The 27,781-nt window shown below is 33.7% G+C and overlaps 2 protein-coding genes across 9 annotated transcripts; both read right to left on the reverse strand.

Annotated features, from left to right (window-relative positions):
* Positions 1-247: 247 nt before the first annotated feature.
* LOC105335140 (toll-like receptor 4) lies at positions 248-7,351 on the reverse strand. 4 transcript variants are annotated; one of them, XM_066076281.1, is made up of 3 exons: positions 7,196-7,337; positions 3,585-4,877; positions 248-3,489 (listed from the first exon to the last, which is right to left on the reverse strand). In XM_066076281.1, the coding sequence occupies exon 3, from the start codon at positions 3,461-3,463 to the stop codon at positions 884-886; it is 2,580 nt and encodes an 859-aa protein (XP_065932353.1). In that variant the 5' UTR covers positions 3,464-3,489; positions 3,585-4,877; positions 7,196-7,337; the 3' UTR covers positions 248-883. The 4 variants fall into 4 exon arrangements, with proteins under 4 accessions (XP_065932353.1, XP_011437200.4, XP_034301995.2 ...); XM_011438898.4 differs by lacking the exon at positions 3,585-4,877 and having other exon boundaries at positions 7,196-7,351; XM_034446104.2 differs by lacking the exon at positions 3,585-4,877 and having other exon boundaries at positions 7,187-7,285.
* A 3,311-nt stretch (positions 7,352-10,662) lies between these two features.
* Positions 10,663-20,674, reverse strand: LOC117681463 (toll-like receptor 4). 5 transcript variants are annotated; one of them, XM_034446111.2, is made up of 3 exons: positions 20,561-20,674; positions 12,274-13,295; positions 11,519-11,677 (listed from the first exon to the last, which is right to left on the reverse strand). In XM_034446111.2, exons 1-3 carry the CDS (start codon positions 20,658-20,660, stop codon positions 11,657-11,659), a joined length of 1,143 nt encoding a protein of 380 aa, XP_034302002.2. In that variant the 5' UTR covers positions 20,661-20,674; the 3' UTR covers positions 11,519-11,656. The 5 variants fall into 5 exon arrangements, with proteins under 5 accessions (XP_034301996.2, XP_034301997.2, XP_034301998.2 ...); XM_034446105.2 differs by having other exon boundaries at positions 10,663-13,295; XM_034446106.2 differs by lacking the exon at positions 20,561-20,674 and adding an exon at positions 15,027-15,468 and having other exon boundaries at positions 10,663-13,295.
* Positions 20,675-27,781: the final 7,107 nt, after the last annotated feature.

Here is a 27,781-nt window from a genome sequence, read left to right on the forward strand (position 1 = left end):
AATAGCAAAATAAAAGGATAAGAAACAATTTTTGACATTTCATTTATTGATACCCTTGTTTGACATCATCATAATCCGTTTTTCAGTACTTTCTAAGCTATTTAACATCACGACTCCACGTCTCAAAAGGGACTTCATTAAATGATAAACGATGAATTTTATGAGCGTTTTTCGTAAAAAGCATTCATTTTCGTTTGTCAGTCCTTGTAAATCGAAAACTACTGTACAAGTTCAAGGTAAGAGTATGCAATTTCTCAGAATTTATTCTCACTATACTGTACATGCGTACTATTATATATTTAATTATGTATTTCAAATGGGTGATGTTTTTACACAAAACAGGGTTTAATTTCATTACATTATGTTTGCATGAATTACCTGAAGTCTTACTCGAATTCATATACATGTACCCCATAAGAATGCAACTTGCTACTACTTATTCATGTAATTTAAGGTGCCCACGAATGTTACAGCAGTTAACTAGACATTCATATTTACTGTTTCGTCATAGGATAGATATAAATACATGTACAATGTCGTTGTTATATGATAGATATAAATAGCTGTTATAGGAGAGATATAAAATGTATTTGAAGGCATGGTAATTGAACCAAACTTTTCAAAACTTATAATACTAGAAAAAAAAATTCATACATGACAATAAAATAATAAAAGTAATAAAAATGTACTAGTATTTCAGTATTTCCATGGTTAAGTTGCCACTGATCTATGTATGTAAGAAATCAAAAGACGCAGTACATTTCATGGCTACAAATACAAAGGAACTTCAGCTAAACCATGTGCTGTTAACAATGAAACAGTGAAAACAAAGGACACCAAGAAAATGTAAAAAAAAAATCAAACTGATGAGAGAGTACACCATTCATTCATTCTCATTTATTGCATCTTCCAAATTTGCCCAGAATGCATCTGGACTCTGGAAGCTATCATCATCCGGGTACTCTAAGTATGATTTACTCTCGATAATGTCAAAAAGGGACCGGGGCATATCTTTGATAACATTTTTCTCTAACAGAATTAGTAAAAGAAAGTTTTCTCCTCCGCGGGAGTATATGCTTTCCATGCGCGCCATATTCAACTCAAACATGCACCAATGAGATTTCAGAAAATGTGACGTCATGACAACCACAGTTCGTCTGCTGTTGTGAATTGCGTTTGTAATATTTTCAGCTATGTCTATCCCCGGAAGGAAATCACGGTCGTGAATGCGGACTTTTAATCCCTTGTTTTCTAGCTTTCTTGCCATGCTTATTGAGAAGTCTCTCTGGTGTGTAGCATATGATATAAACACGTCAGATTCGTAGAATCTTTTACCCTCTGTTTTTTTATTTTCAGGAAATATGGCCCGCTTCACAAGGTAATAAATGTATAGAATTTTCCATCGGTATCGATATATGATTCGGTATATTATAAAACTCGTAACGAAGCAAATGAATGAAGATGCCAATATAATGATTACGCTGTATGAGGAACAATCCTTCTGTAATATATTCAAAATGTCTGGCAGGTTTTGAAGTGATAAAGTTGATCCATTTCTGTAAATGCATGTTGTATTTGCTATGTGACTTAATCTATCCAGATGAATATTGTTTATCCAGTTCAAAAAGAATAGGTTTTTGCACGTACATGACAGAGGATTTCCTTGGAAACTAATTTTGAATTCACCGTGGGTTGGTAATAAGTCAATGGCGGATTCGTCGAGCTCAGATAAAAGGTTAAACGATAGATCTAGAAATTGGAGTTGATACATGTGACGAAGGTCAACACTCCATGTGTCCAGTCTGTTGCGTGAAATATTAAGAATTTTTATCATTGAGTTGTTAATAAATACATTTCGAGGTAAAGTAGTTATTTTGTTATCGTGTAAACTCAAGACAGTAAGCTTGAGGTTTCTCCCCAACAATTCACCTTTGTTATCGTCCTGGAAAATGTGACCCAAATCATTTCGAGAAAAATTTAGCACTTCTAATTGGCTTTGAATTTTTAACATGTGTGGTGTAAAATATCTGCAATAATTGTTGGAGAAGTCTAAATACACGAGGTTACTACACCCTAACGTTGGAACGTGCATCTCATATATAAAATTGTTCTGAAAGTGAAGATGTGTAACATTGCATTGCCCAAAGAACAGTTGTCTAATTACGAAAAATTGAAATTTCATGTCGTTTGCAAATATTGTTGTCAAACTTCTAGGCAAATAATATGTGAAATTCGGAGGCTTTGGGAATAATCCAGAGAAAGCATTGTGCTGATACCACGGGTAAATATTCCTCAAACTTTTAACGGCACTCGGGTAAACTGTAAACTCTTGTGGATAAACGGCAAACTCTGGTAAAATATGACATGACTGGCGGTAATCGTAGCAACCATCAAAGAAATTGTTGTGCGAAAAGAGTTGAAAACTTGCATTGAGTGTCTGAAGATTGTGCAAGGCGGATAACTCTAGATGATAAATACCGTTGTCTATCTTGTTGTCTCCTAAAGACAAATATTTTAAAGACTTAGGAAGATGATATGTAATAACCCCTGTCTCCATAATCTCTATTCTGTTACTATCTAAATACAACTCTTCGAGTGAGGTTTTGTTCAAGTAAGTCGTATGGTTCAAAAGCAAGATTGTACCCAGTCCAAACGTACAATGAACTTTGTTGAGTTTTAGTACTTTGATTGTACTGTTCTGAAGATCATGTGCTATGATTCGTAAACCTCTGAATCCAAGTCGTTCATTATTCGAAGCGTCTAAAAATTCCAAATGTTTCTGCGACGATAAAGAACCGGTCTCAATATACAACAAATCACACTGAGACAGATTTAAGTGTGTCAAATTAAATTTAGCAAACGCGGACGCTTTTAACTGTGAGATTTTGCAAAATCCATCATATCCGGAGACATCAAGAATTTTCAAACTTTTGACTTCGCCGTTTGGAAACATATCCCCAAAATTTCCATCAGGTAGCCCATTAATACGCAAGTGATGTAACGAACCAAATCCTGCAAATAAATATCTCGGATAGGAGGAAAGCTGCTTATTATGTTTGAGAGATATGAATTGTAAGTTTGGCATTTCGGTCACTTGTCGATGAAAGCTTGCGTAATCGATTTGATTGTGGTATAAGTTCAGATGTCGCAGTCGCGTGTAGTTCTGCAAGTAGACTAAATTGTCTTGGATATTATTGTACGATAAATCAAGAAATTCTATATTCTTTGGCATATTATCTGGAACGTGATTTAATCTATTATCTCGCAGATTAATGGCTTCTAATTCGAAAGTTTCATTGAAGCAAGGAGGAAATGCAAGATTACGTGACGAACAATCCGCAGACATTTTCCCAGCGTAGGAATACAAACAATTAGCATCATCAGTGCACTTCTCTTCCGCACGAACATACATACATAAAGTCATCATTACCCAAAGGAATTTGAAAGTCAACATGATATCCATATCAGGTACTTGGGATCACTTTTTCTCTACAATTAAAAACAGGTACATAAAGAGCTTTTGGTTTTAAGATCAAAATGATCTATGATATCATATCATGTACGTTTATTAGAGAGAAAATTACAATATGATATGGACATTTTTATGCCACCCTTGGAAGAAGGGAGGGCATATTGCTTTACTGCTGTCTGTCGGTTGGTCTGTCGGTAGGTCGGTCCACCAACAGTTTCCGTTCATTTTCTTCGCAGAGGATAAACATATTGAAATGAAATTTGATAAACAGGTTTATCATGATAATATCTAGGTGAAGTTCGATATTGAGTACGATCGAGCAATTTTCGACAGAGTTATGGCCCTAGGACGTAGGAAATTCCAGTTATTTGCAGTTTCTGCTCATTTTCTTTGCATAGGATGAACATATTGAGATTAAATTTGGTATACAGGTTTATCATGATAATATCTAGGTGCAGTTTTGCAGTTTACGTTCATTTTCTTTGTGGATGTTTCCAAGGGAGGGGGGCATAAGTGTTTTACAAACATCTCTTGTTTTGTGTTTAGTTTAAGAATAAAAAGTTTGATATTTAACTTTAATTCAAATCTTTTTAAACTTATTTGTTGGGGGTTTTTTTAGGGGGGGGGGGGGGGTAATGACGCAGTCAACGTGATATGGTTAAATATATAAAGGATCAAGGCAAGGAGATTGAAAAATTCCAACGACCTGATTCAAAGTCATAGCTTTAACAAATAATGAGAAATTCTTTTTTTCAATCACAAACTTATTGATACGGAAGATCACAACGTCATTTCAATAGAAATTCCAAAACATCATTGTGACGTCATCAATATATTGAATCCTTTTCTGAACTTATCATTAGAATCATAATATTATGTTGAATTATTCTCCTCTCTTCTCCTTCAGTTAGGAATCATGCACGAAGTACCGGTATTTTGAGATGATCATTATGGTCGGGACTTGATCAAATCTAAATAAAGCCCGAATGGCATTATGATAACATTGATGCAGAATGATTCCTTTTATAATTTGTATCTACTTGTATAAAGTTGTCAGCAATTGTACGAATAAACATTAAAATACATTTGTTTTCCCTTGGACTGAAATGTCACATTTTCCTTGGTGTAAACATAGCACGTGATTGCGTCATATATCTCTATATTTGTTCTGTGAGAAATAGCCTAATATTTGGCAATATGGCCGTCATTGGTCGACGCTTCGCTTACTCATTTCGACATTTCATAGTATTTTATACATAAACTGTATGCCGTAAGTTCTTAAAGTATTTGGAGTAGTTGCCCTTTGAAATTCTTTAAAATTAGAGTAGTTGCCCTTAGAATATTGACGTCACATTGTTTTGTCTGGAGCAGAACAAAATGGCAGCGTCGAAATTTGCTCAAATCTCTGCAGAGAAAAGGGAGAATACATTTAAAATTGAAAAGCAACAAAACATTGTAAGTAAACATGGGTGAAGCAAAGATTTTGAAAGAGTATTTGAAAGGTGAGATTGAAAATTTTGAAGAGTTTAAATGAGTTAAATTGGACGAGATGTAAGGCATCTTGTACATGGCTTTGCGTAGATCATCGCTATTTGTGAATGAATATGTCGCTTGATAGTCCTCGAGAAAACAAAACACTTATTAGGTTAGTTACTGACTCACTACGGGAATATATTGGGTTGATCAATCTCATAGAAGGCTCGGCTTTTAACTAACCTATAATAAGTAATAGTATAGACATTTTAATATTATGTGTATTTTCATTTCAAATTATCATGCAAATCCTGCTTGCCCCTAAACAGTACGCCGTTTGAGTCATTGATGAATTGCATAGAACGAAAAATAACAAATTTTATTCGTAGGAATATCATAAACACTCGAAAATGTAAATTTTTACGAGTGAGCACTACCCTCCCCTTGCTTGGTAGATTTAAAATTAAAGCGTAAATACGCCACTGCAATATTTTATCCATGAAAAAGTTTCATAAAGAGTGCATTGATGATAACTGAACTGCTATAAGGCTATTTCGAGGGTTTTAAAACAGGTAATTGTAATTCATTTTATGCATTTGCTTTGGCGTTTATTAGAAGTTAGTAAAGAGTTATTAATATAAACGCAAACCCATTTTCACAACTTATTATAACACTCCTTAGACACAACTATACTCAGACTTGTTAGTACCAGAAAAGACAGTTCTATTTAATAGCACTCAATATGTGCAGTAACTTTGTGTAGGGTGTGGAGTTTTATCTGAACCTGTGAGCAGAAATACAAACATGAATTTGAAGGGCTAGACCTGGTAGCCTTATTTGATCAACATTGCCTTTGAATTTCAATCTACAGAAATCGCATAAATCTATTTTCCTGAAGGACGTTTTTTTAAAATTGTGTTTACTTTACAAAAAGGGGGGAAAATATGGGGTACGCGGCTCTAGTTGTGTAATTTCAAGAGAAAAAAAATAAGATCAGCTGAACGAATTCTTTCGTCGACAAAACTATGCTGTTGCCTTGTTGAAGAAACTTTACTACTCTTACAACCCTTGCTTTTAATTGACATACATAGTTTAATAGGGAAGAAATTTAGTCAATTTCTCATACGCAAAACGACAAGTAAGTTGGCTTGACATTTAAAAAAAAATTGGCAAACGAATCAACCAATCAAATTTATCGTATTATCATATCAAAGCTTCCTGGGTTTGGCATAAACGAATGCTTGTTGTTAGCTTCTTTTCTTCTTTAGTTTATTATCTTAAAACCACGACTAAGATATATACCAGGCACGTAGCAGGGGGGGGGGGCGGGGCAGCCCCCCCCCCCCACGGATTAGGATTTTGAAGATGTTTTGAAAGTCCTAACCCCCCCCCCCCTCTTTTTTTTGGGTCAAGATTTTTTGGATGAGTCTGCCCCCCCCCCCCCCCACACACACACACACTTTCAAGAACGATGCTTCGTGCCTGTATACATGTGCGATGCATATTAAAACTTGAGTTCGTATTACATTTTAAGTGTTCACTCTATATTTTCCCTTTAAAAAGCTTAATTTGGTTAATTTGTTGTTGCGTTTAGTTTGCATTTTAATGTTTCATTCCTCAAAGCATTTCAGCTCAATGACTCATTTCTAAATTCAAGTTTTCTTCCTCTTTTTGAATTAAAGATTTGAAATGCATCGAAACATGCTTGATCTTTCAAAATAGGACAGACGAAATAAAACCTCTCCTAAATAGTTTTTCATATCTGTATGAAAAAATAGCGAATGGAAGTAATGAGGGGTTAAAGATATAACATTTATATATTGAAACTACAAATACTAGTATTAGACTTATATTTATTGACACCAAAGCTAAAATTCTGAAATATTTCTACACAAGTATTGTTTTAATTTAACAAGAGGTTCACGGACCACATCGCTTACCCGTGCAACATTAATTCAATCAAGTTCTTCAGAGTAGCAAATACAAAATACCTAGATTCTAGACACTGACAATTTCGTAAACTATATTTATCTTGATTGTCAAAGACTTTCTTAGAATATTCTTCAGATAAACATATACATTTTGAACAAAGGAAAAAGGAGAGAGAAAAGGGGCTAAATAAATCATTCTACCGAGGGCCAAAAAGGGTTGTTAAGAAATGCACACAATTCATTGATCTAGTGATGAATAAACAAATGTTTATCAATCAAAAATAAAGCAAAATCAACTTAAGATATTTACATTACAAACCTGCAAGTAACTGGTTGTACAGCTGAATATACGAAGAGGAAGTGATATGTTGCTTTATATGTAGAAAATGGCGAAATATCTCCAACAAATCTGTATTACATAATTTCTGCCTCAGTTGATTATTAAAAAGGGGTAAAAGGATACACAAAGCAGAAGAAGTCTGTAAAGAGCACGTAAAAAGTAAGGCAATTAAACACTGGTGTGAGGCCTGTCACTCAGTAACGAAATGGGCGTGTCCTTGCTAAACTTTCCCAAATGGTGACAGCATGGAATTGACAAAAATTGACATGAACGGAGTAAGTTTAATCCGTCTTCCTCTGAAAAGCGATACAAAGAGAGCTTCCATTGCCAATAAATCTAGATGGATAAATGAATAAGGTACAGTATTTGTTCATTTGGTTACTTTTTCCCTCTACAATATTCATTGCATTAATACCAAAATATATTTGGGCACTACACACCACTGGTTTGACTTGAATCGCACTATTATATTTTTGTTTAATATACACAAATTTGGTTTGCCTATCATGTACAGCTAATGCATTTTCACAAAGTGAGTTACGCCACTTTATATCAGCTTCAGAAACCGTATTGTCTGTTCTTTACTAATATTAAATCTGAAGTTTGAAATTCAATTGCGCTTAAACATTAAAGAGTGTATTTAGAGATTATTTTTACATTCACCAAGTATGATTCCTTTTATTTTTACGGAAATTGGGCTCTGTAGAAACTGACAGGTCTGAAATCTACACGACCCGTTTATCGATTGGTCGAAAGCTTCATCGACCTAAGAGAAATCACGAAATAATGGACTCAAATTCCCATAGAAGATGGTTTGGCTGTTTCTTTTCTCTAACGTACTAATGTTTATTAAGTTTAGTGAGTCTTACTTATTTTTACGATCAATTCATAAATTTGTCAAAAGAAAGGTGTAAATATTAACAATAAAATGCTTTCTTTGATGATTCATTCGGGTTATGAAGGTAACGATCATTGCAGAAACACAGTTCCTCTCTCTGCAATGTCACCACCTTCATATCCCGCATAAATCACCAAAGAAATCATTTTATTCTTTAAATAAATTGGCTTTATTGTAAATTAATGAAATAATAATTTGAAATGACCTGTTTCTAGCACATACACGCAAGATACAAAGCGGCGAATCATGAATTCGGAAATTGTATTAGATCATTCAGTTCTCACAGAACGTATGTTCCTAACTGTGTCGCTGTATTCTCTAAATGGGAATATTCAATCCAACAGATATGCACTTTTAACTTCATAGTTTTTTTTGTTATCAACGCTAATGACATTTTTGTAATGATTTTGTAATAATGGGGGAGGGGGTTCCATTTGGATTTGTATTCTTCTTTTCAAAAAGTTTTTGTATTTGATTCCTGTGTAGATGATTTTGACAGTGGATGTCAAATAGATTTTACAATCTCCAATTCATAAAAGGAAATCGTACATAAGCATAGTTGCATATTTAGATAAACAACATTTTTTTACCTTCGAAGATAAAAAAAAAGTTAGCGTAGTATACTAATCTTTGATTTAATCATATTTGGCTCTTTGTAACTTTGAATTAGATCTACATTTAAAAATTTGCGCTTTCAGCAACTCTGCGCATGAGCGAGGAAAGAAACGATATTATGTTTAAACAATTAAATACTGTCTTTTTGTGCCTTATTGCATGGTCAAAACTAAATCATTTCAAGTGTCAAGCTACAACACTATAGCTTTTAGTTTATTGCTGATTTAACCCTCTATCAATTTACATTTTTTAGGGATGCTACACATTTAAATCTTTATACAATCTACTCAATAGAACAGGAACGGGAGTTATTACTAGTTTAACACTGTAATGATTTTAGCTCATACCATGTATTAAAGAAAGTTGATTTTGTTTAACTGTTCTTTCCCCGCCTATGCCCAGTGTTGGTTAAATTAACAGTAACATAACTATAGACCTCATGCATTTGCACAATGAAGTCAAAAAGATTAACAGATATTTTTTAATCAAACTGAAGTACGATGCTAAATTGTTTTATCTTTTAGTTAAAAATAACTATTAATTCTACTTTTCATGCTTAGGATTTGCTTTTAAAAAATGACTGACACCTCAGATGTCTTCTTTCATAGAACATCATTAAAAGTTTAAAGACGAAAAAGCTCATTTTTTTCACAATTTTTTTAATCAAATCTTTATCACGTGATAACATTCCGGTAGTTATGTGTTGAAGGTCACGATTTTGGTCCAATTTCTAATGTTTATAATGCTTTAGCAAGGCATTTCTAATGTGCAGCTAAATTTTTAGTGTCAATAGTTGAGTTATAAGCTTACAATTCTTTGCTATGTAAACAAAGTGTTTGTTAACTTTTTGAAATTTGAAGTGAAAACTCCAGTCTTAGACCAAAAATGAATGTGTTAAACGTTAGGAACTGTTTATTTATGCTTAAAACGAATAAGGGGGTACTAGACAAATCAGCTTGAAAAAGATTTTTTACTAATGTAAGCAAAAACAGAACACGGAGCTGACTCTTACATTTCATTTTATCGTTAGAAATGCATTCCTAAAGCATTGTAAATAATAAAAACAGGAAAATAGAATTTGACCAAAACCGTGACCATGCCCCTTTAAAGAAAAGCAATGTTACATGTATTAAGACTATTGATTTGACAAAATCCAGATATATTACGGTAACCTCCATTCATCGAATTTAATAGTGTTCTCTGCAAAGGTACTGAGCCTTATAGATTTACTGAATAGTCAATCGAGTTGCAAAAGAATAAATATATTCAGGACCACATGTATATACACATTATGCACATTAATGCCGGCCGAATTCCGTTCTGTTTTATACACATGTATACCGGTACCTTTTCAATATCCAAATGTTGCAATCGATTGTCGCATAGGCAAAAAGTTAAGTTTCTTTTTCATTTAAAAGGACTAAGACACAACTTGAGCTTATATACTTTTAAAATATGAATGTCTAGAATGGTTAAAATGTGTATTTTTAGTGCTTTCTCAAAATTTGAAAATCATATTATATCAAGTCACAAGCAAGATACATTGTACAAAATTCTTGTTTTTTGTAAACAAAGTTCGAATTTTTTTTAATTGTTTACATGTGTGTTGTATTGGTATAGGTTTCAATCAAATGTGCTTTTTTTGTTAATAATATTATTTATGAACACATTAAATCAGTTCATTTTGTTTGCCATGAGTCACTTTCTCAAAGAATTTATAAACAAATTAATATAAGACTCGAGTTTTGTTTACATATCGATGATTTTTTTACCTCTGTATCTCACTTGTTACTTGACTTTTAACATTCAAGTTTTAGTCAATCATTCCACATGCACAAGTAAATCATTTTAAACAGAAAAAAAAAATAAAAAATAAAATTTGTTCTCAAAGTGTGTATAGGTCCCTTCAATGAGAACACGTGTAAATGCATGGTAAGGTGTAGAATATCATTTTAATATTTCATTGTTATTTGTTATAACATTCGATTTATTAGCCATCATTCACAATTTCTTGATTATGTTCCGTGTCACTTACTGCATCTTCCAAATTTCTCCAAAATACACTAAGACTTTGTAAGCTGTCGTTATCATCATTATCATCCGGGTACTCTAAGTAAGATTTACTCTCGATAATATCTAACAGAGACCGTGGCATTTCTTTGACAACACTTTTTTCGAGCAATATTATAAGAAGACAGTTTACCCCTTCACGGGAGTAAAGACTTTCCATGCGCGCCATATTTAACTCGAACATGCACCACTGAGACTTGAGGAAGTCTGACGTCATTATCAGAATTATACGTCTGCTGCTGTGAATGGCGATCGTAATATTCTCTGCTATATCAACTCCTGGAATAAAATCACGATCGTGAATACGAACTTTGAATCCTTTGTTTTCCAGTTCCTTCGCCATGTTTACTACAAAGCCTCTCTGTTTGTCAGCGTATGATATAAACACATCAGATTCATAGAATTTTTTCCGAATAGTTTTCTTATTTTCAGGAAATATGACCCGCTTGATAAGGTAGTATAAGTACAATATTTTCCATCGGTACCGATAAATTATTCGATAAACTATGAAACTTGTGGTGATGCAAATGAATGAAGATGCCAATATAATAATTACGCTATAGGAGGAACAATCCTTTCTTAATATATCTAGAATTTCAGGCAGGTTCCGAAGTGGTAAGCTGGATCCGTTATTGTAAACACATTTTGTTTCAGAGAGGCGAATAAATCTGGACAGATCGTTATTGTGTATCCAATTAAAAAAGAATAGGTTCTTGCATACACAGGACAATGGGTTTCCTAGGAAACTGATATTAAATTGCGTGTGTTTTGGTAATAAGTCGATCGTCGATTCGTTGAGCTCAGATATCAGATTGTACGACAGATCAAAAAGTTGGAGCTGGTGCATATGTCGAAGGTCAACATTCCATGTGTCCAGTCTGTTGTGTGAAACATTAAGAATTTTTATCATTGAGTTGTTAATAAATACATTTCGAGGTAAAGTAGTTATTTTGTTATCGTGTAAACTCAAGACAGCCAACTTGAGGTTGCTCCCCAACATCTCACCTTTGTTATCGTTCTGGAATATGTGACCCAAATCATTTCGAGAAAAGTTGAGCACCTTTAGTTGGGTTTGAATTTTTAACATATGCGGTGTAAAATTTCTACAATAATTGTTCGAGAAATCTATATACATAAGTTTATTACACCCTGACGTTGGACCGTTCATTTCATATATAAAATTGTTCTGAAAGTGAATATGTGTAATATTGCACTGTCCAAAAAACAGTTCACCCACGGAAAATTGTAACTTCATGTTATTTGCTAATATTGTTGTCAAATTTTTGGGAAAGTAAAAGGTAAATTTGGGAGGCTTTAAAGAGAATCCTGATGAAACGCTGTTAAAGTACCGAGGATATTCGCCTCTTTCACCCTCATTCGTGTTCATTTTCGATTCTGGTGAGATGTGACATGATTGATGGTAATCATAGCAACCTTCGAAGTAATTATTATGTGAAAATATTTGAAAACTCACATTAAGAGTCTGGAGGTTTTGCAAGGCAGAAACCTCTAGGACGTAAATACCGTTGTCCAGCTTATTATCTCCCAAAGACAAGAATCTTAAAGACTTAGGCAGATGATACGTAATAACCCCCGTTTCTATGATCTCGAGTCTGTTACTGTCTAAATACAACTCTTCGAGTAGGGTTTTGTTCAAGTAAGCCGTGTGGTTCAGAAGTAAGATGGTGCCTAGTCCGAACGTACAGTGGACCTTTTTAAGTTTCAGTACTTTGATTGTACTGTTCTGAAGGTCATGTGCTATGCTTTGGAAACCTCTGAATCCAAGTCGTTCGTTATATGAAGCATCTAAAAATTGCAAATGTCTCTGAGAAGCCACGGAACCTTTCTCAATATGCATCAAATTACAATGAGATAAATTTAAGTGTGTCAAATTGAATTTATCAAACATTGACCCATTTAATCGAGATATACTGCAAGACCCGTCAAATCCGGAGACATCAAGGATTTTTAAGCTGTAAGCTTTGTTTGGAAACATGTCCGCGAAATTTCCTTGAGGAAGCCCATTAATACGCAGATGATATAATGAAACAAATCCTGCGAGTAAGTTGTTCGGATAGCCATCAAAATCTTTGAAATTACCTTTTAGGGATAAAAACTGTAAATTTGACATTCTAGTCACATTTTGAAAAGAATCGGCTTTAATGTTGTTGCAGTCCAGATTAAGATGTCGCAATCGTTTGTATTTTTGCAGACTTGTATTATCTGAGATGTTATTATGGGATAAATCAAGAAATTCTATATTCCTTGGCATATTGTCTGGAACATGATGGAATTTGTTGTTTCGCAGGTTAATGGCCACTATGTCGGAAGTTTTGTTGAAACAAGGAGGAATTTTCAGATCACGTGATGAACAATCCACGGACAGTGTTGTGGCGTAGGAATACAAACAGTTTGCGTCATTGGTGCATGTCACTTCCGCATGAACATACGAAGTTATCATCAGCAAAATAATACAGATGATTTCCATGTTCATCCCTTCAAAAAAAGCATGAAAAATAATTTTTATGATTAAGAAGATTAAGAAGAAGGATGAATAAGGCGTGTAAAATGCCTATACACGCTCGGACAGGTTACTGAAAAATTAAAATATCAATAAATCTGATATATGTTTCTAAAAATCATTTAAAACAATATATATTTAACACATCATTGATTTGTAACCTATAAATATGTTCAATACATGGAATATGTTGACTCAAACAGGCGTATACGTATCAAAACGTCCAAATAGTGTCATTTCTTAGGACTTTAAGGCATTTTCTTTCAAAGAGTGGGTCCGTGCTCCATATTTTACTCATAGTCTAAATAAAGTCTAATGGAAAACAAACAGATCTCAATCAACAAAAACGTAGAGAGATGACCCACTATACATTAAAAATATCATATTGTATCCCAACAATTGAACGCTTTGAATAAATAAAACAAGTCCGTAAATTTGTGGCCAAAGTCACACATAGAATTTAAACAGCATACTTTCTTGTGTCTGAAATGGCTCAGTGGTTAGAGCACCTGACGTAAACTAACCTTATATATCTAGGGTTTTTATGTTATGCGTTCGATACCACCAAAATTTAATGCAATAATTTTCGTATCATTTGTTTAATATATTTTAAACTGAATATAGTTAGAAATTGCGCATTGTATTTTAATACATTTAAATAGATTTAATTGGGGGAAACTAAATTCAAAATTGGTTTTCAACGACTGAATCGAATGGGCATTCCACCCATCTTCTTTGTGTAACAAAACAAATTTATCATTTGCATCAGATTTAAAAAGAGAGTAAAATCATTATGTAGCGATATTAAGAACAGACACAAGCACTGGGTGGGATCATACATACGTACATGTTTGCCGAATGTTTGCAAATTTCTGAAGTTGCAGCGAAAATGCACGCTACAAAGGTATATTAAAATGTGCCGAACATTTTTATTGTTATCTAGTTTTCTCACTCTGAATTATCAAGGCATAACGTATTTCTGGTATTTGGTGATACCAGTATGATAAGACAGAAAAAGGTTGGAACATATTGTCAATAATGACTTTTATATTCTCTTGATCTTAACTCCGATTTGGTGAAGGCTGCGTCTTCTCATAGATTACAGTAGTCATTGACTACTATACCTTTATGAATACACTGACTGCAATGAGACTCGTCCGACTTAATTCAGGGATGTACTTTACTTAGTTGAAACAACGTCATTTTCACAGCAATTTCTCACCAGAGAGCGCACTCCACAAGCTTCCTTCTAGTGAGAGAATGATAACAGAGCAGTTCTTGGCAAACACCTTTCTGGTTTTGACAGTCTATGAATATTAATAACCTTATTTTTGCGAGCTAGAAGAAAGGACGTCAATATTTGAAAGCTTGTTTTGATGAGTAAACTAGATTGTAACATCTCATCGAAAGTCCAATCTCTTTTTATAGCAGTTTTAATATTTTTTCTATCTTATCAATATTTCTAATTGTGTAAATATTTTTTTCACTTTTGTTTTGTTTAAGTGATAAAACTTCTTCCAAATAATATTTTATATTTTGGAATTATATCTTTGGGGATATGTTGGATTTCGAAAGTAATGACTAATGCCGAGTGCAAACGCAACTCCTTGGGCTCCTCCGAGAGAGCTTGGAAAAACACCACGAATGTATTTACATAACTAGGTAGTATCATTTGTTTAAATTTCATACAATATTGATTCCCTTACCTTCAAGAAATGAATAGTCTAGACAGTTTGAAATATCTCTTCATCGGTGTATTTTATGCTATATCAGTGAAAATCTAAGCTCAACAAATAATACACCACCCTCTATTCATATCAAAATTGATATAGAGGTGGTTGCTACGAATGTCTACGTAATATTTCCTCTACATTAATAAACAGAGGAGGCGGTAAACGCACAATAAATATGCATTAAAAACACTTATTCTCAAGATCGAACAAATGTGAATTGGAACCAATCACACAACGCGTAACAAACTCGCATGGATACGAGATCTATTGATTGTCAGATTGAATGTTCAATAAAACGGTTACTCCACTTTTGAATTATGAATGTGAGGTATGGGGCTTTGAATATTTTATATAATTTAAAAACTTCGTAATAAATTTTGTGAACTTGTGCTCAGTTTTGATACCAAATGATATGGTTTACGGTGAACTTGCTATATATCCATTGCTTGTACAAGTAAAATGAGAATGATCTAGCTTTTGATAAATGATAAAGACATTAAATATCCCATATCTTATATCAATTTTTTGTTTGGCGAAACACTACACAACAATGATAATTTCAAATAGATTGAATGTATACATATATGGTTTTTGGGAATGTGGATTGAATTCTGTATGTATAATGCAAATTGTAGATATATTGTAATGTAAAACGGTTGTTTAATATTGTTAAGCAAACCTTAAATAATCAATTTCAACAAAAATGAATTTAAGACTGTAACATATACAGTAAGGGCAAAATTTATATTCAGACAGCTTTGGAGGAATGTGGATTAAATTGTTATAATGTATAATGGAAATTGTAGATACAGTCAATGTAAAACGGTTGTTGAATGTTGTTAAAGAAACCTTGAAGGATGTCAAACTGTAACATTTCTAGTAAAGGCATAATCTTAACAAAAATTACCAATAGTATTTTTGTATATAGAAATTGTATTAATGAATTCAACAGTATTATTATAATTGTTGGATTTATAGTAAGTAATCTTAAACTGCGGCTTATTAAAACAGGCAGATGGAACAATGTGTCTGAATATAAAAGACATTGTACTTGACATGTATGTGGAAATGGTACTGGGGTAGCTGCAGGTCTGTAGCTCTACGGTAAGATTCGGCCTGACATGCTGCACAGCTACAGTGACTGTCCCTCCCATACAAAGAACTCGCAATTCACGGCGTACAAAGTATTAGTTTTTGGACAGATCAACCTTGATCATTACAAATCATGGGAAAATACGTACGGAATATCATAACTTTACTACTTATATCGTCGCTTTACTTGCCTCTCAAATTCTTCTTAACATCATCACCAGCCCCGTAAAGTGAAGTAGTGTGGTTTATTTACGATGTAAAAATGGCGACTGGAGATTCACGTGAATTTAACATCCTTCATTTTCCGAGGTCGGTTAAGCAATTAAACACGTGCTTACAAATAAACTTTGCAATTTAAAAAAAAATATATAGCCTACATGCTTTGTGTTTGTGCAGGAACAATCCATGAAGCCTCAATCCAAATTTGTTCCTTTACATTGTGCACAACAAGACAATTGTTCGTGCAAATTAAGTATTGATTTGTAAAATGTAAATGCATGTTAAACAAGATATCTCTGATATCCCCGCTCTGATGTGAATATACAAAAAAGCAAAGTCAACAATTAACAGGAAGTTGACATCGAATTTGCTAAAAAATGAATCCTACCATATGGCATGCCTGCCTCAACAAAGACTGTGTTAAAATCTTTGACAATTGTTAAAAAATTTAGGCCATACAGCATACCTAAACAAAGAGTGTATTAAAAATTTCAAGCATCTTCGATTAATAGTTACTGAGATATCTGTGACAAAAATTTATTCGAAAATTTAAGCTTAGAATAAACAAAGTCGTCATTCAACAGGAAGTTGAGGTCTGATTGATAAAAAAATAAATCCTATCATGGGGCATACCTAAACAAAGAGTGTGTTAACATTTCAAGCGTCTGCGAATAAATAATAGTTGTTGAAAATCTTTGGCGAAAATTTGTTACGGACAGGAGGACAACAGGCGGACAAACACACAAACGGACAGACAGAAAGCTTAATTTGTCAATGATACACTCAGGTATACTAAACTGTACATGAGTATGACTGAGTATACACGAATGTACACGCATCCTGTCTCAAATCTCTAACATTACAATTTTTAGGAAAATGTATTATTAATCCAAGTACTGAAGTACCGACGCTAGTTGATTTTATTGATTACATGTATTATTAATGTAAAAGTCAGCTACATGTTTATGTAATTTCGCATGGCAAGTAGTTTCTAAGCTGTGTTTTAATAATTACGCATGTTTTTTTTTCTAATATGAATTCTCGAGCTTTTCCGACAAGAATTCCGAGCAAAAGACGGAAAAGCCCATATGAATCATGTTGTATAATATTTAAAGATAGAATTAACGCCATTAAACTCTACGATGCGTTATATATCAGTAGAGACATAAATAACATTATTTTTATTTATTGTTATTTATATCTCTGGTATCTGTAATCTAAAAAATTCTGGAAAATTTTATCCAAGCAATTTTTTAACAAACAAATAATAATTAAGTTTTGTCTACATCAGTGCTGTTTCTATCTTTTGAATGGATAGTTTGCCCTTGATTCCATAGAAAATGTAAAAATGGCGATTTGGTAATCAATGACAGCGAACCAGTCTTACTGAACTCTGACGTAGGAATACAAACGACTACAACAAAAATCTAAATTAAACACGTGTGTCTATGTTTTGTTTGCTTATATTTTTTTTCCGAATACCAAACTTTAATTGTTTCTATTAAAATTTATATTCCCTGTTATATAGGTACATGTAATTAATTTACAGAGGAATCACGGCTTTTTGTGATTTTGCGAACTAAGAATAAGCCAAATTCGAAGGATCTTACGATGTGCGTTTAGGGTGTGTTCTCACTTAGCTAATATTTTGAAAAGAATAAAATACACTAGTCAGGTAAAATACAGGTAGATCGGTGTTGGCTAAGTGGGAATGGGTGCAGGTGGAGAACAAAAGAATTTAATTACAGGTAAGCTATAGTCTGTTTTCAGATAAAAGTGGGAGAAATAATTTTTTTAAGCCTAAAGAGGAATAAATATGAATTTAGTTTCTGTCCCAATACTTTATTTCATCTAATTAATTCAGATGAAAATGTAATTTTAAAACATTAACTGTTACATATTCCCCCTTAATTTATGCCTTAAACTAAGCTATATATATATATATATATATATATATATATATATATATATATATATATATATAATATATATATATCATGGTTTGTCTATTTTCTACATATATTGAGTTAATTATATAAGTTGACTTAACTTAAGCGTTTTCTTCAAAAAATGATGTAATTATAAAAATCCTTTTTTTTTAAAATTACAGTTATGAATTATATGGGTCCACATATGTCAGTTTTTCTTTTATTCAATTTTCTTTTGATTTCTATAGTTACATCAAATGTTTTCGATCGACACAATATGAAATTAACAAAACACAAATACTCTTGGATAAAGTACTTATATTTTTTAAATGCTGTATACTTCACATTTTATGAAATCGATTGTATGATGATGAATACATAATTAGAATAGACAACATAACATAAACACTGTTCGAAAAGACTTATTTACAACATTTCACAATCATTTTCACTCGAAATGAACTTTATACATTATAGTTTATCATTTTTTTAAATGCTATTTTTTATTTGTTTTCATCCAACTATTCTCAGGTAAATGATAACAAATACACATTTACATTTGAAAACAGACTATAGCTTCCTGACCACCCAGGAGTGAAAATCACAATGGAATTGAGAATTTCAGAATGTTGGCAAAGTGGGAACAAACCTCGTTTAGACATGACACCCAACTACCCATCCACAAAATATTTATGAATTGTTTATCATTGACATTTTTTTCTCGTTGTAGAAAACCTTCAAAATCAAGTTTTAAAATGTATATTGACGTTAATGAACTGTAGTCATGAGAGAGCACCTGTACCTACACCCTGTGTTTATTTATAGCGTAAATTGCATTATTATGTAACGAATATCAGAACATAATTTAAATTTCCTTCTCAATTAAAGGAATATCAGTGCATATCTTCTACACCTTCCTTTCTTTGTGGTCATCGAATCAGAAACTTTAAGGTGCCAAAAATATATATTACAGGGGTTGTTCCAAAAGTAATGTATTGCAAAGCAGGTTTGGTATTACTTTTGTGTCAACTCTCTTACATAATGTCCTCCTAGTCGATTTTAACAAAAGACTGTATAAAAACAGAGATTTTATTTTAGTCTGTTTAAATGCTGTTGACTCCTGTGCGTCTTACATCTACACGACGAGAAATTTATTTTTAGTGAGTGGAACATAATCCTTGATAAGAATTTAAAGGGGGGATGGTCACGATTATTATCAATTTTTTCTCTCCATCTTTAATGTTTACAATGCCTCAGTAAGGCATTTGTAATGGGCAACCAGAATTTGAGTGTCAGCCGTCGAGTTATAATCGAGATACAGAGCTCACTATTTTTTCTAATGTAAACAAAGCTTTGTTAACGTTTTGAATGTTAAGGAGAAAATTTCAGTTTTAGACCCAAAATGAATGTGATAAACACTAGACACTACATATAACCAGCTTGAAAAAGATGTTTACCGGTATACTGAACCAAAGTAAACGAAAACAGGGCACGAGCCTTGTTTACCTGACAAATAATTGTGAGCTCTGTATCTTGCTTATGACTCAACGAGTGAGACTCAAATTTTGCTTTATCATTAGAAATGCATTTTTAAAGCATATTAAACACAAAAAAAGAAATATGAAATTCGACCAAAATCGTGACCATGCCTCTTTAACACCCGGATTTTGATATAATTATATGAAATTGATAAATTGAATGGGGAAAAACGTTTGAGTTTTATATTTGCTGTTGCTCTAAAGAAGAGATTTTAAAACTCTTAGAAGTGCTTTTATTCTCGAACATTGGAAAAAAATTATACAATGGCATAGTTTGAAGGACTGATATTTTAAAGAAATTTTTGCAAAAGCGCCAGCTAATCAAATACTTAAAAAAAAACTACCTGGATTTTAATCTATGTTAATAATTCAAAGAACTGCATACAAATGTTAAAGACGTATTTACAATCTTTTCCAAACTCGAAGAAAAAATTGCCGCCCGAGTTCGTAAAATACTTAAACCGCCTACATTAACATGTGCAGTGAGTATGAAAGTATTAATAATGAACGACATTAATTAAATGATGTGCAGATGCAACAATTTAAATATAGTTTTGTTATTTATTTTCATACATCTACAGCCTCATAATTTTCTTGATTTTTTAAATGGGAAAATGGAAAAAATTGTAAATATCTTTAAAATAAAACAAACAAATAAACGCAAAAAAGTAAAGAACATAAGATTGTCTTAACATTGTAAATGCAATATAAGCATGATTAAAGTACTTACACTGAAACTGTGATTTTGTGCGTGTAGAAAGGGTTTCGTATCGTCTTCGTTTGGTAGTCTGCACAAGTAAACAACTCGGATTACGCAAAAAATGACTCATTTTAAAAAGGGATAAATTAGACGGCAAGGCATTTAACGCTACGGTGCAAATCTTTTTGGGTTTCCCCTATAAGGAGTTAGAATGCTTTAGACTTGCATGTCTTTTATTAGTTAATCCTAACAACAAAATGTAACATTCTAATGCACACAGAGATCTCACTTTATTCGAGAGGAAAAAATACCCTTAATCAGTACTAGTGTCATTTTGTGAGCTGCATCTTTGAATTGTGCAGAGCCGCTGCTCCGATTCTATTCTGTCTGTGTGAACTGGGTAGGGGGTCTAGATATCTGATTCTGTCCTGCAATATTTTTTAACCTCTGGACGAAGATTTTGATTTGATATCTACACAGACTGGTTCTTTTTTCTTTTCTTTTTTTTTTAAAAAGAAATAGGAAAGACACAGTGCTCCAGTATCTGAGAATATTTACACAAAAAGTTTAAATATTTTCTTTTCTTCATATGCGGAAAATCAATCTTTTTTTATGCATGGCTTGTTGACATTTCGATGGCAAGTAATGAGATTTATTTATTAATGAAATCCTCAGAAAAGATGGTACTAACTACCCACTAAATACCTTAACAAACATTGCCACTAGAATCCAGCGTTAGTTGACAGACCAACTTCAAAAATCACGGCACCTGAAGTATGGATGTCACTAGTATTCTTATATATAGTTATATATAGCTGCAGGTCTGTACCTCTATGAGAAAACAGTTTCTCCAATTCAAAGAGATTGAAATTTACGGTGCACCAAAAAATGCGCTATTTGGACAGGTTTATCTTATTTCTTGCATATGGTACAAAATTCTCCCCAACAGTTAAGTCGTCTTCCTAACTTAACACTCAACTTCTTTTAAACATCACGCGTTTATATGTAAAATATGGCGACTCTCAACCTGCACTTGTTAGCGTTTTTGATATATAGAAAGTCTACGGCAATCAAAAGAAGTAAATTGTCTGAAGAATTTAATGGGATTAAGTATTTTCACAGAATGCGTTAGGAAGCAAGATGAATGGGAATCTATAGATACGGCATGTCAATCCGAATTTTCATGCAGGGTTCAAAGACACTTGTTTCTGCGATAAAATTTATCATATAGTTTAACACTAACACAAGGTGTCCAACTCCAAATTCAATGTTAAAAGACTTGAGCAATGTTTGAATGCTGTTTATGCAGATAAAATTTTAACAAAATGATTTTCACAACTTTGAATCTACACTACCTCATTATGCTTTCATACAAGTTTCAGCTTTCCTGGCTGATTAGTTTCTGAGAAGAAGATTTTTAAAGATTTACTATATATATTCCTATGTAAAACTTCGACCCCCCATTGTGGCCCCACCCTACCCCCGGGATCTTTGAATCTACACTACCTGAGGATGCTTTCACACAAGTTTCAGCTTTCCTGGCTGATTAGTTTCTGAGAAGAAGATTTTTAAAGATTTACTCTACATATTCCTATGTTAAACTTTTCATAATTTTGTTGGTAAATTTCTCCCTCATTTTAAGTAAAGTTCTGCGTTTTACATTGGTATTCATTCCCGTATTTGGATTTAGATCCCTTATCCAATCCAAGTTCTTCCTTAACAAATCAAATGATGGATGAAAAAAAGACTTGAAGGATGCAGAACGCAGGGACATCTCCTAACTTGTATCAAATAATTGAACATTGCAGAGCACAATGAATACAAAATTTAAGAAAAAAGTCAGAACAAACTTACTAAGGTTGCCTTTTCCTGAGAAGAAAAAATAGAAATACCTATTTCTTTGTCATAAGATCATCATCAAAAGGAGCAAGACAAATGTCCTTAAGCCTCGGCTATACAGTCTGACCGACCTTGCATATAAAGTCATTATTCAGATTGCTGTATACATGAAACTCTTGTTTATGGTAAGAGAGAAAACACCTAGTATAGAACCATTGGTATCTAGGGTTATCTCTCTTAATACACATGAAGCATTGATTGTAGAAGATTGGGGTGGTAAAGACCAATTCTGCTCCCTGTACAAAGACGCCCTCCTCGTTTGATTATATTTTTTTTTCATGATATTGGGAAATTCCCCGTATTTTCTTTCTTTTTTTTTGCTTGTCAAGATTTTTTTTTAATGAGTTTGCCCCCACCCACAAAACTTTAAAGTCCTATACCAGACATGCTTTGCGCAATTTTGTTTAAGATAACTATAACACTATTATCCCGGGGGCAAATATGCAAAAAGGCCTAATTTTCAAAAATCTTCTCATTTCTCACACTTGCGGGAAAACTAAATGCATGGTTTTTAGGCCCATGAAGCCCTCATCCGAAACTGTGAAATTTTCGACCCCTGCGTCAGGGGTTCAGGTCCTAAGGCGGAGCAAATATGGCGATAAGGTGAAATTGTATTAAATCTTAGAAAATATTCTTTACTTCCACACTAGTAAAAAAGAAACTGAATATATGATTATGATGTTCATAAAACCCTCTACCTAAATTGTGAAATTCACGGCTCCTTGGTCAGGGGTTTATGTCTTAGGGCGGGGTTAATATGGCAATATTGTGAAAATGTCTTAAATCATATAAAAGCTTCTCTAGTTCCGCTGAAGGAGGAGATAAACTCTACCCCTATCCATATATTTATAAAAGAAAATCTAAATGCATGAAAATGATTGCCATTAAGGCATCCAACTAAGCTGTGAAATTCATAGCCCCGGAGTCAAAGGTTCAGGTTCTAAGGCGGAGTAAAATAGTATCTAAATCTTAGAAAATCTTCCCTACTCCCATAAAAGAGGGGATAAACTGAATGCATCATTATGATGTTCATAAAACCCTATACATAATTGTGAAGTTAATGGTCCTTTAGTCAGTGTTTCAGGCCCTTGGGCGGGGCCAATATGGTCATTAAGTTAAAATGTACAAGTTTATCTTTTAAAAAAATAGGTGAGCTAGCGCTGTAGCCATCATAAAACACAGAAGTAGATTTCTAAACCATTGGTTTAATTTCCTGAATCGATTATTTAAAACTAGGAGGGCACAGTTGTGAACAGAAATTGTGTTGGAGATGGGATCTAGAGTGAGACTCACATCGGCACAGGCATATCTTTGAAATGTGCTTTAATCATTCTGTATTTACTGTAATTTCAATTCTGATGTGAAAATAAGAGATTTATAGTAGAACCCAAAGTACCGTTTATGTAGTAATCGTATATTCTCGGGCCTTTCCGGCAAGCTCGGGAAAACACAATGGAGGTTGTTTACCGAGCTTAGCGGAAAGATATGGGGAGGCAGTTAAGGAAAAAAAAATCTGTTTATTATAATTTTAGAGATAACTCGGGATTATGAGACCTTAAACTACTGCATTTATGTACAGGTTGAATAACAAAACTCAATGCTTTGATATAAAAAAAAAAACCAGAAATTGACGCGGTACAGTTATTCAACAGAAGTATTCCAAGAATTCCCTACTGTGAAGTCGCGCATGTGTATTCCAGTAATTTTAATTTTAGGGCAAAAGTGAACACACAATCTTTTAAAATACCGTATAAATAGTTTTCAGAACAATTATAATATGCGGGTACACATTTAGTTTGCAGCCTTATTTTTATGCCGGGTAGTACATGTAGGTGGGGAGTTAAGCGTGTAGCGGTGTACAAGCAATGTATGAATTTAATACTTAAAGTTGTAATTTTGTAGACATAACTCTCTGATTTTCATGGTCTGGTGGCAAACTACTTCCAATATATTTACTTTTCAATCTCACTAAGAGAGTTGAGAAGATATATGCGGACTGTGGTAGTCTCGCTTATCCCAGACTCTCGCTCTCTAAGATAAGCGAGACTACGGACTTTGGCTGCAGACGATTCCCATTGACAGTCTTCCAATAGCTGCAGACGATTCCCATTGACAGTCTTCCAATACATTGATGCCTAGTTTGACCTAGACACTAACCGGTTTCATAATGTCTTCGAATATTTCTTACGCGAAGTGTCTAATTTCTTCCCAGAATTCCAATTAATGCAAGCGCAATTGCAGGTGTCATAACAGTATTTCACTGAAGGTTCACGTCAAAACATGGCTGAGCCAAAATAATTCCCGAATTTTCCTTTGAATTCGGGGCGGTTCCGCTCGAGACAGGAGCTGATTTTTTGTATGAGATGAAAAACAATGTGTAAGAGGTCTAACTATCCCAATTTTGTAATAATGCGAGGTCATTTGAATTTTTGATGCGCGTTGTTTCTGGAGGGGGGTGAAAAGTCCCGGGCTTGATTTTCAAGCACATGTGTAACTTCGATGTAAACTAAGTCGCACGCCTTGCTGGATGCACGTGTGTATTTTGCTAGAAACTTGTAAATGAAGCGTTGTTTAAAAAGATGTCAAGAGGATTTTTTCCAGAAGTTCGTTTTGAATTTTTAATCTGTATGTAAAGTTGTGCAATTTTGGTAAGAATATATAGTAGAATTTAATACTGTAGTGCAACCTGTGTAGTTTCATCCTAACTTACTATAGTCAGCCCGGGCTGACTAACTAGTTTAAAATCTTCTTCTCTACTTGCAAAGCAGGTGAGATTACTGAATGCATGGTTATCATGTCCATTTAGACCTAAATTGGTTAGGGATTTAAGCCTTTGCGTAAGGCCAATATGTCCACAAAGTGGAAATGTATAACATTTTTAAATATTTTATTCTGCATTTTCACAATCGTGGGAGATAAACTAAATGCAACGTTATGATGTCTATAGTATTCTCCTTTTAAATTGTGATTATGTAACTTATTGTTTACAGTAGCCACTAGTAAAGGCACTGATTCCTTTGCCTTCACAATTCTTTGATAGCTGAAGAAGATTAGAAAGTGTGACTTCAATCGCAAAAGTGCACAAGGCAATTAAATTTCACAATATTCACGGGAACAAACTTTTATTTTACTTGCTGACAGCCATAAAGACATGCAGGTCTCTTTTTACCAAACGTTTACAATTGTTTGCCCCTGAAGCTATGGTATAGATAATCCGAGATTTGACTCTGCCCCTTTCATGAATTGATGTTTGCAAACCTCAAATATTAAAAACCGGGGGTAACTGTAAGAGGAGTCTCGGATTAAGGTCTAGACTCCAAAATGAAGCCTAATTTAGGACACGAATCTCCCACGGGCTATTGTGCCCATGTGACTACCAAGGCCTGTGTACCTTTCGTTTCTTTTAAAAATGGTTCAGAGGAAAATAATGAGAATGTGAAAAGCTTTAAATGTGAAAATTAAAAAAACGATTTTAACAAGACCTTAAACTTTCAGTAGCATGTAACTATCTTTTTTTTGCATCAAAACAAGTTAAAAATGACGCTGTTTTAAAGTGAAATATACATAGATTGCGTGGTCTTTGCTCAAAAGCCAGACAAACCTTGTTGATTTCAAAGAGCCATGGCTGACAGACCAGCAATGAAATACACAGGCCTAGGTATACTTCAAATTGCTGTTTGACACAACTACCCAAAGTCCAAGCTCCTGTTAAAATGGTTCTTATAATCATGGCCCCAGTTTACATAACAAAAATATTCAGAGAATCCAATTTCTATAAAGAATTAAATTTCATAATATTTAATTAGTCTTAAGTGGTTCTTTTATAATGAAAATATTTAAATGAAACAGAGGACTTTATTATTCCTTCTCCACCTGAAAAAGATGAAAACATTTTTTTTCATCATGATTATGTATTTACCAGCCTCTTCATTCAGTAATTGCTTAAATGAGTAAAAAAAGTATGGTCATAAACCTTTAAATGAGTACATATTTGAGACAAAATAGCATTAAATTTGTCAGACAAGAAAGCTTTAATGAGCTACATAACTCTTTGTTCTTATTTATTGGATTCCAGATTGTACAATTTTACTTCATCCTCCCTTTAGAAGCAGGAGTGCTGTCCATTTCACGGTCCCCGATACCTCTTTCTACTCTAACATTGCCTCCGCCAAGCCAAGGCAGAGACACAAGCCATGGACTTAGATAGAGCTTTCACGAAGAACCTGGGATTAGTTCTGAGATTAAAACACTCCACTGATGTCAACAGGTGTGAATTAAAAAAACCCTCTCAAATGTTATCATCCAGCGAAATTTTCTGCATGGACACCATATTATCACAGATTTATCAAACCAAAAAAAAAAATAAGAGTAGTGTGGGGTTTTTTCCTAATAAAGTGCATACTGATTGTCTTTCCTTCTCTCTCTTATTAGCGCACAAAGGAGGGCATATGAAACATAAATTTTCATTTTGGTCACATTCATAGGAGCAAGAGGCTTCCGTTTTTATGGTCTCATATGAGTGGACCAATACTAATAAAAACTTTTTTTTGATGAACATGGAAAAATATTCATTTGTTTACTTTAAATAGGTTCGTTCCTTAGGTTTTGGGCAGCCATTTTGGGTCACCTCTTATCTGAAAATTCTCCATCACATATTAATTCTAGTAGTATATTAATGTCTCCCAAACGAAGCTTGGAGACTTATTATTTTTGTACGGTTCTTCTTCTTTCCCGCTCTGAACTTGTCCGTCGCGTTTCTCAGAAATGGCTACAAAGAATTGTATAAAACTCTAGGATACGATAGGCCTGCATATGTAGATGTGCAAACTGGTTTGATTTTTCTCATTTGGGGTTGGCCAACCACTTTTCTGGGGGGTCAAAAGGTCGTGGGGTCTAACAATGAACCTTATGGGGAAAATTGTAGACTCTATTGTAAATGGTTATAACTTGAAAACGGACAAAGATAATAATATTGGGTTTTCAGAATCATATATTGACTGTGAAGCGAAGTTATAATAAAAATCAAAAATATCCGTTCGGTTCCCTGTGGTAGTATTGTGCTGACTGACTGTCGGTTTCATGTACGCATCCCATTCGATTCTCAGCTGGTCACGTTGTACCTGAAGGGTATATAAGATAAAATCGGTAGGATCGAAGAGTCTGTGTATGATGGCCGAAGCAGCAACACGTTGATGCCAGGAAAGAAATGAAGGTTTGTAAGATTAACCTGTCTTGCGTGCCTGTAATAGGCTTTCGAGACTATAGGTGTATATTTGAATCAATAAATATACAGATTGGCTTGTTAACTGTGTTTAGTACGCTAAAGTCCCGGAACGGCGCGTGCGCTCCTTT

The sequence above is a fragment of the Magallana gigas genome, chromosome 2 (assembly GCF_963853765.1).
Source record: "Magallana gigas chromosome 2, xbMagGiga1.1, whole genome shotgun sequence".
NCBI classification, from domain to species: Eukaryota; Metazoa; Mollusca; class Bivalvia; order Ostreida; family Ostreidae; genus Magallana; species Magallana gigas.

Excerpts from the sequence above, each read along its gene's own strand:
- LOC105335140 (XM_011438898.4), bottom strand. The coding sequence starts at position 3,463 with ATGGATATCATGTTGACTTTCAAATTCCTTTGGGTAATGATGACTTTA.
- LOC117681463 (XM_034446105.2), bottom strand. The coding sequence starts at position 20,660 with ATGAGTCATTTTTTGCGTAATCCGAGTTGTTTACTTGTGCAGACTACC. Across the intron at positions 13,296-20,560 it reads CACAAAATCACAGTTTCAGT|GGATGAACATGGAAATCATC; the intron begins GTAAGTACTTTA and ends CTTTTTTTGAAG.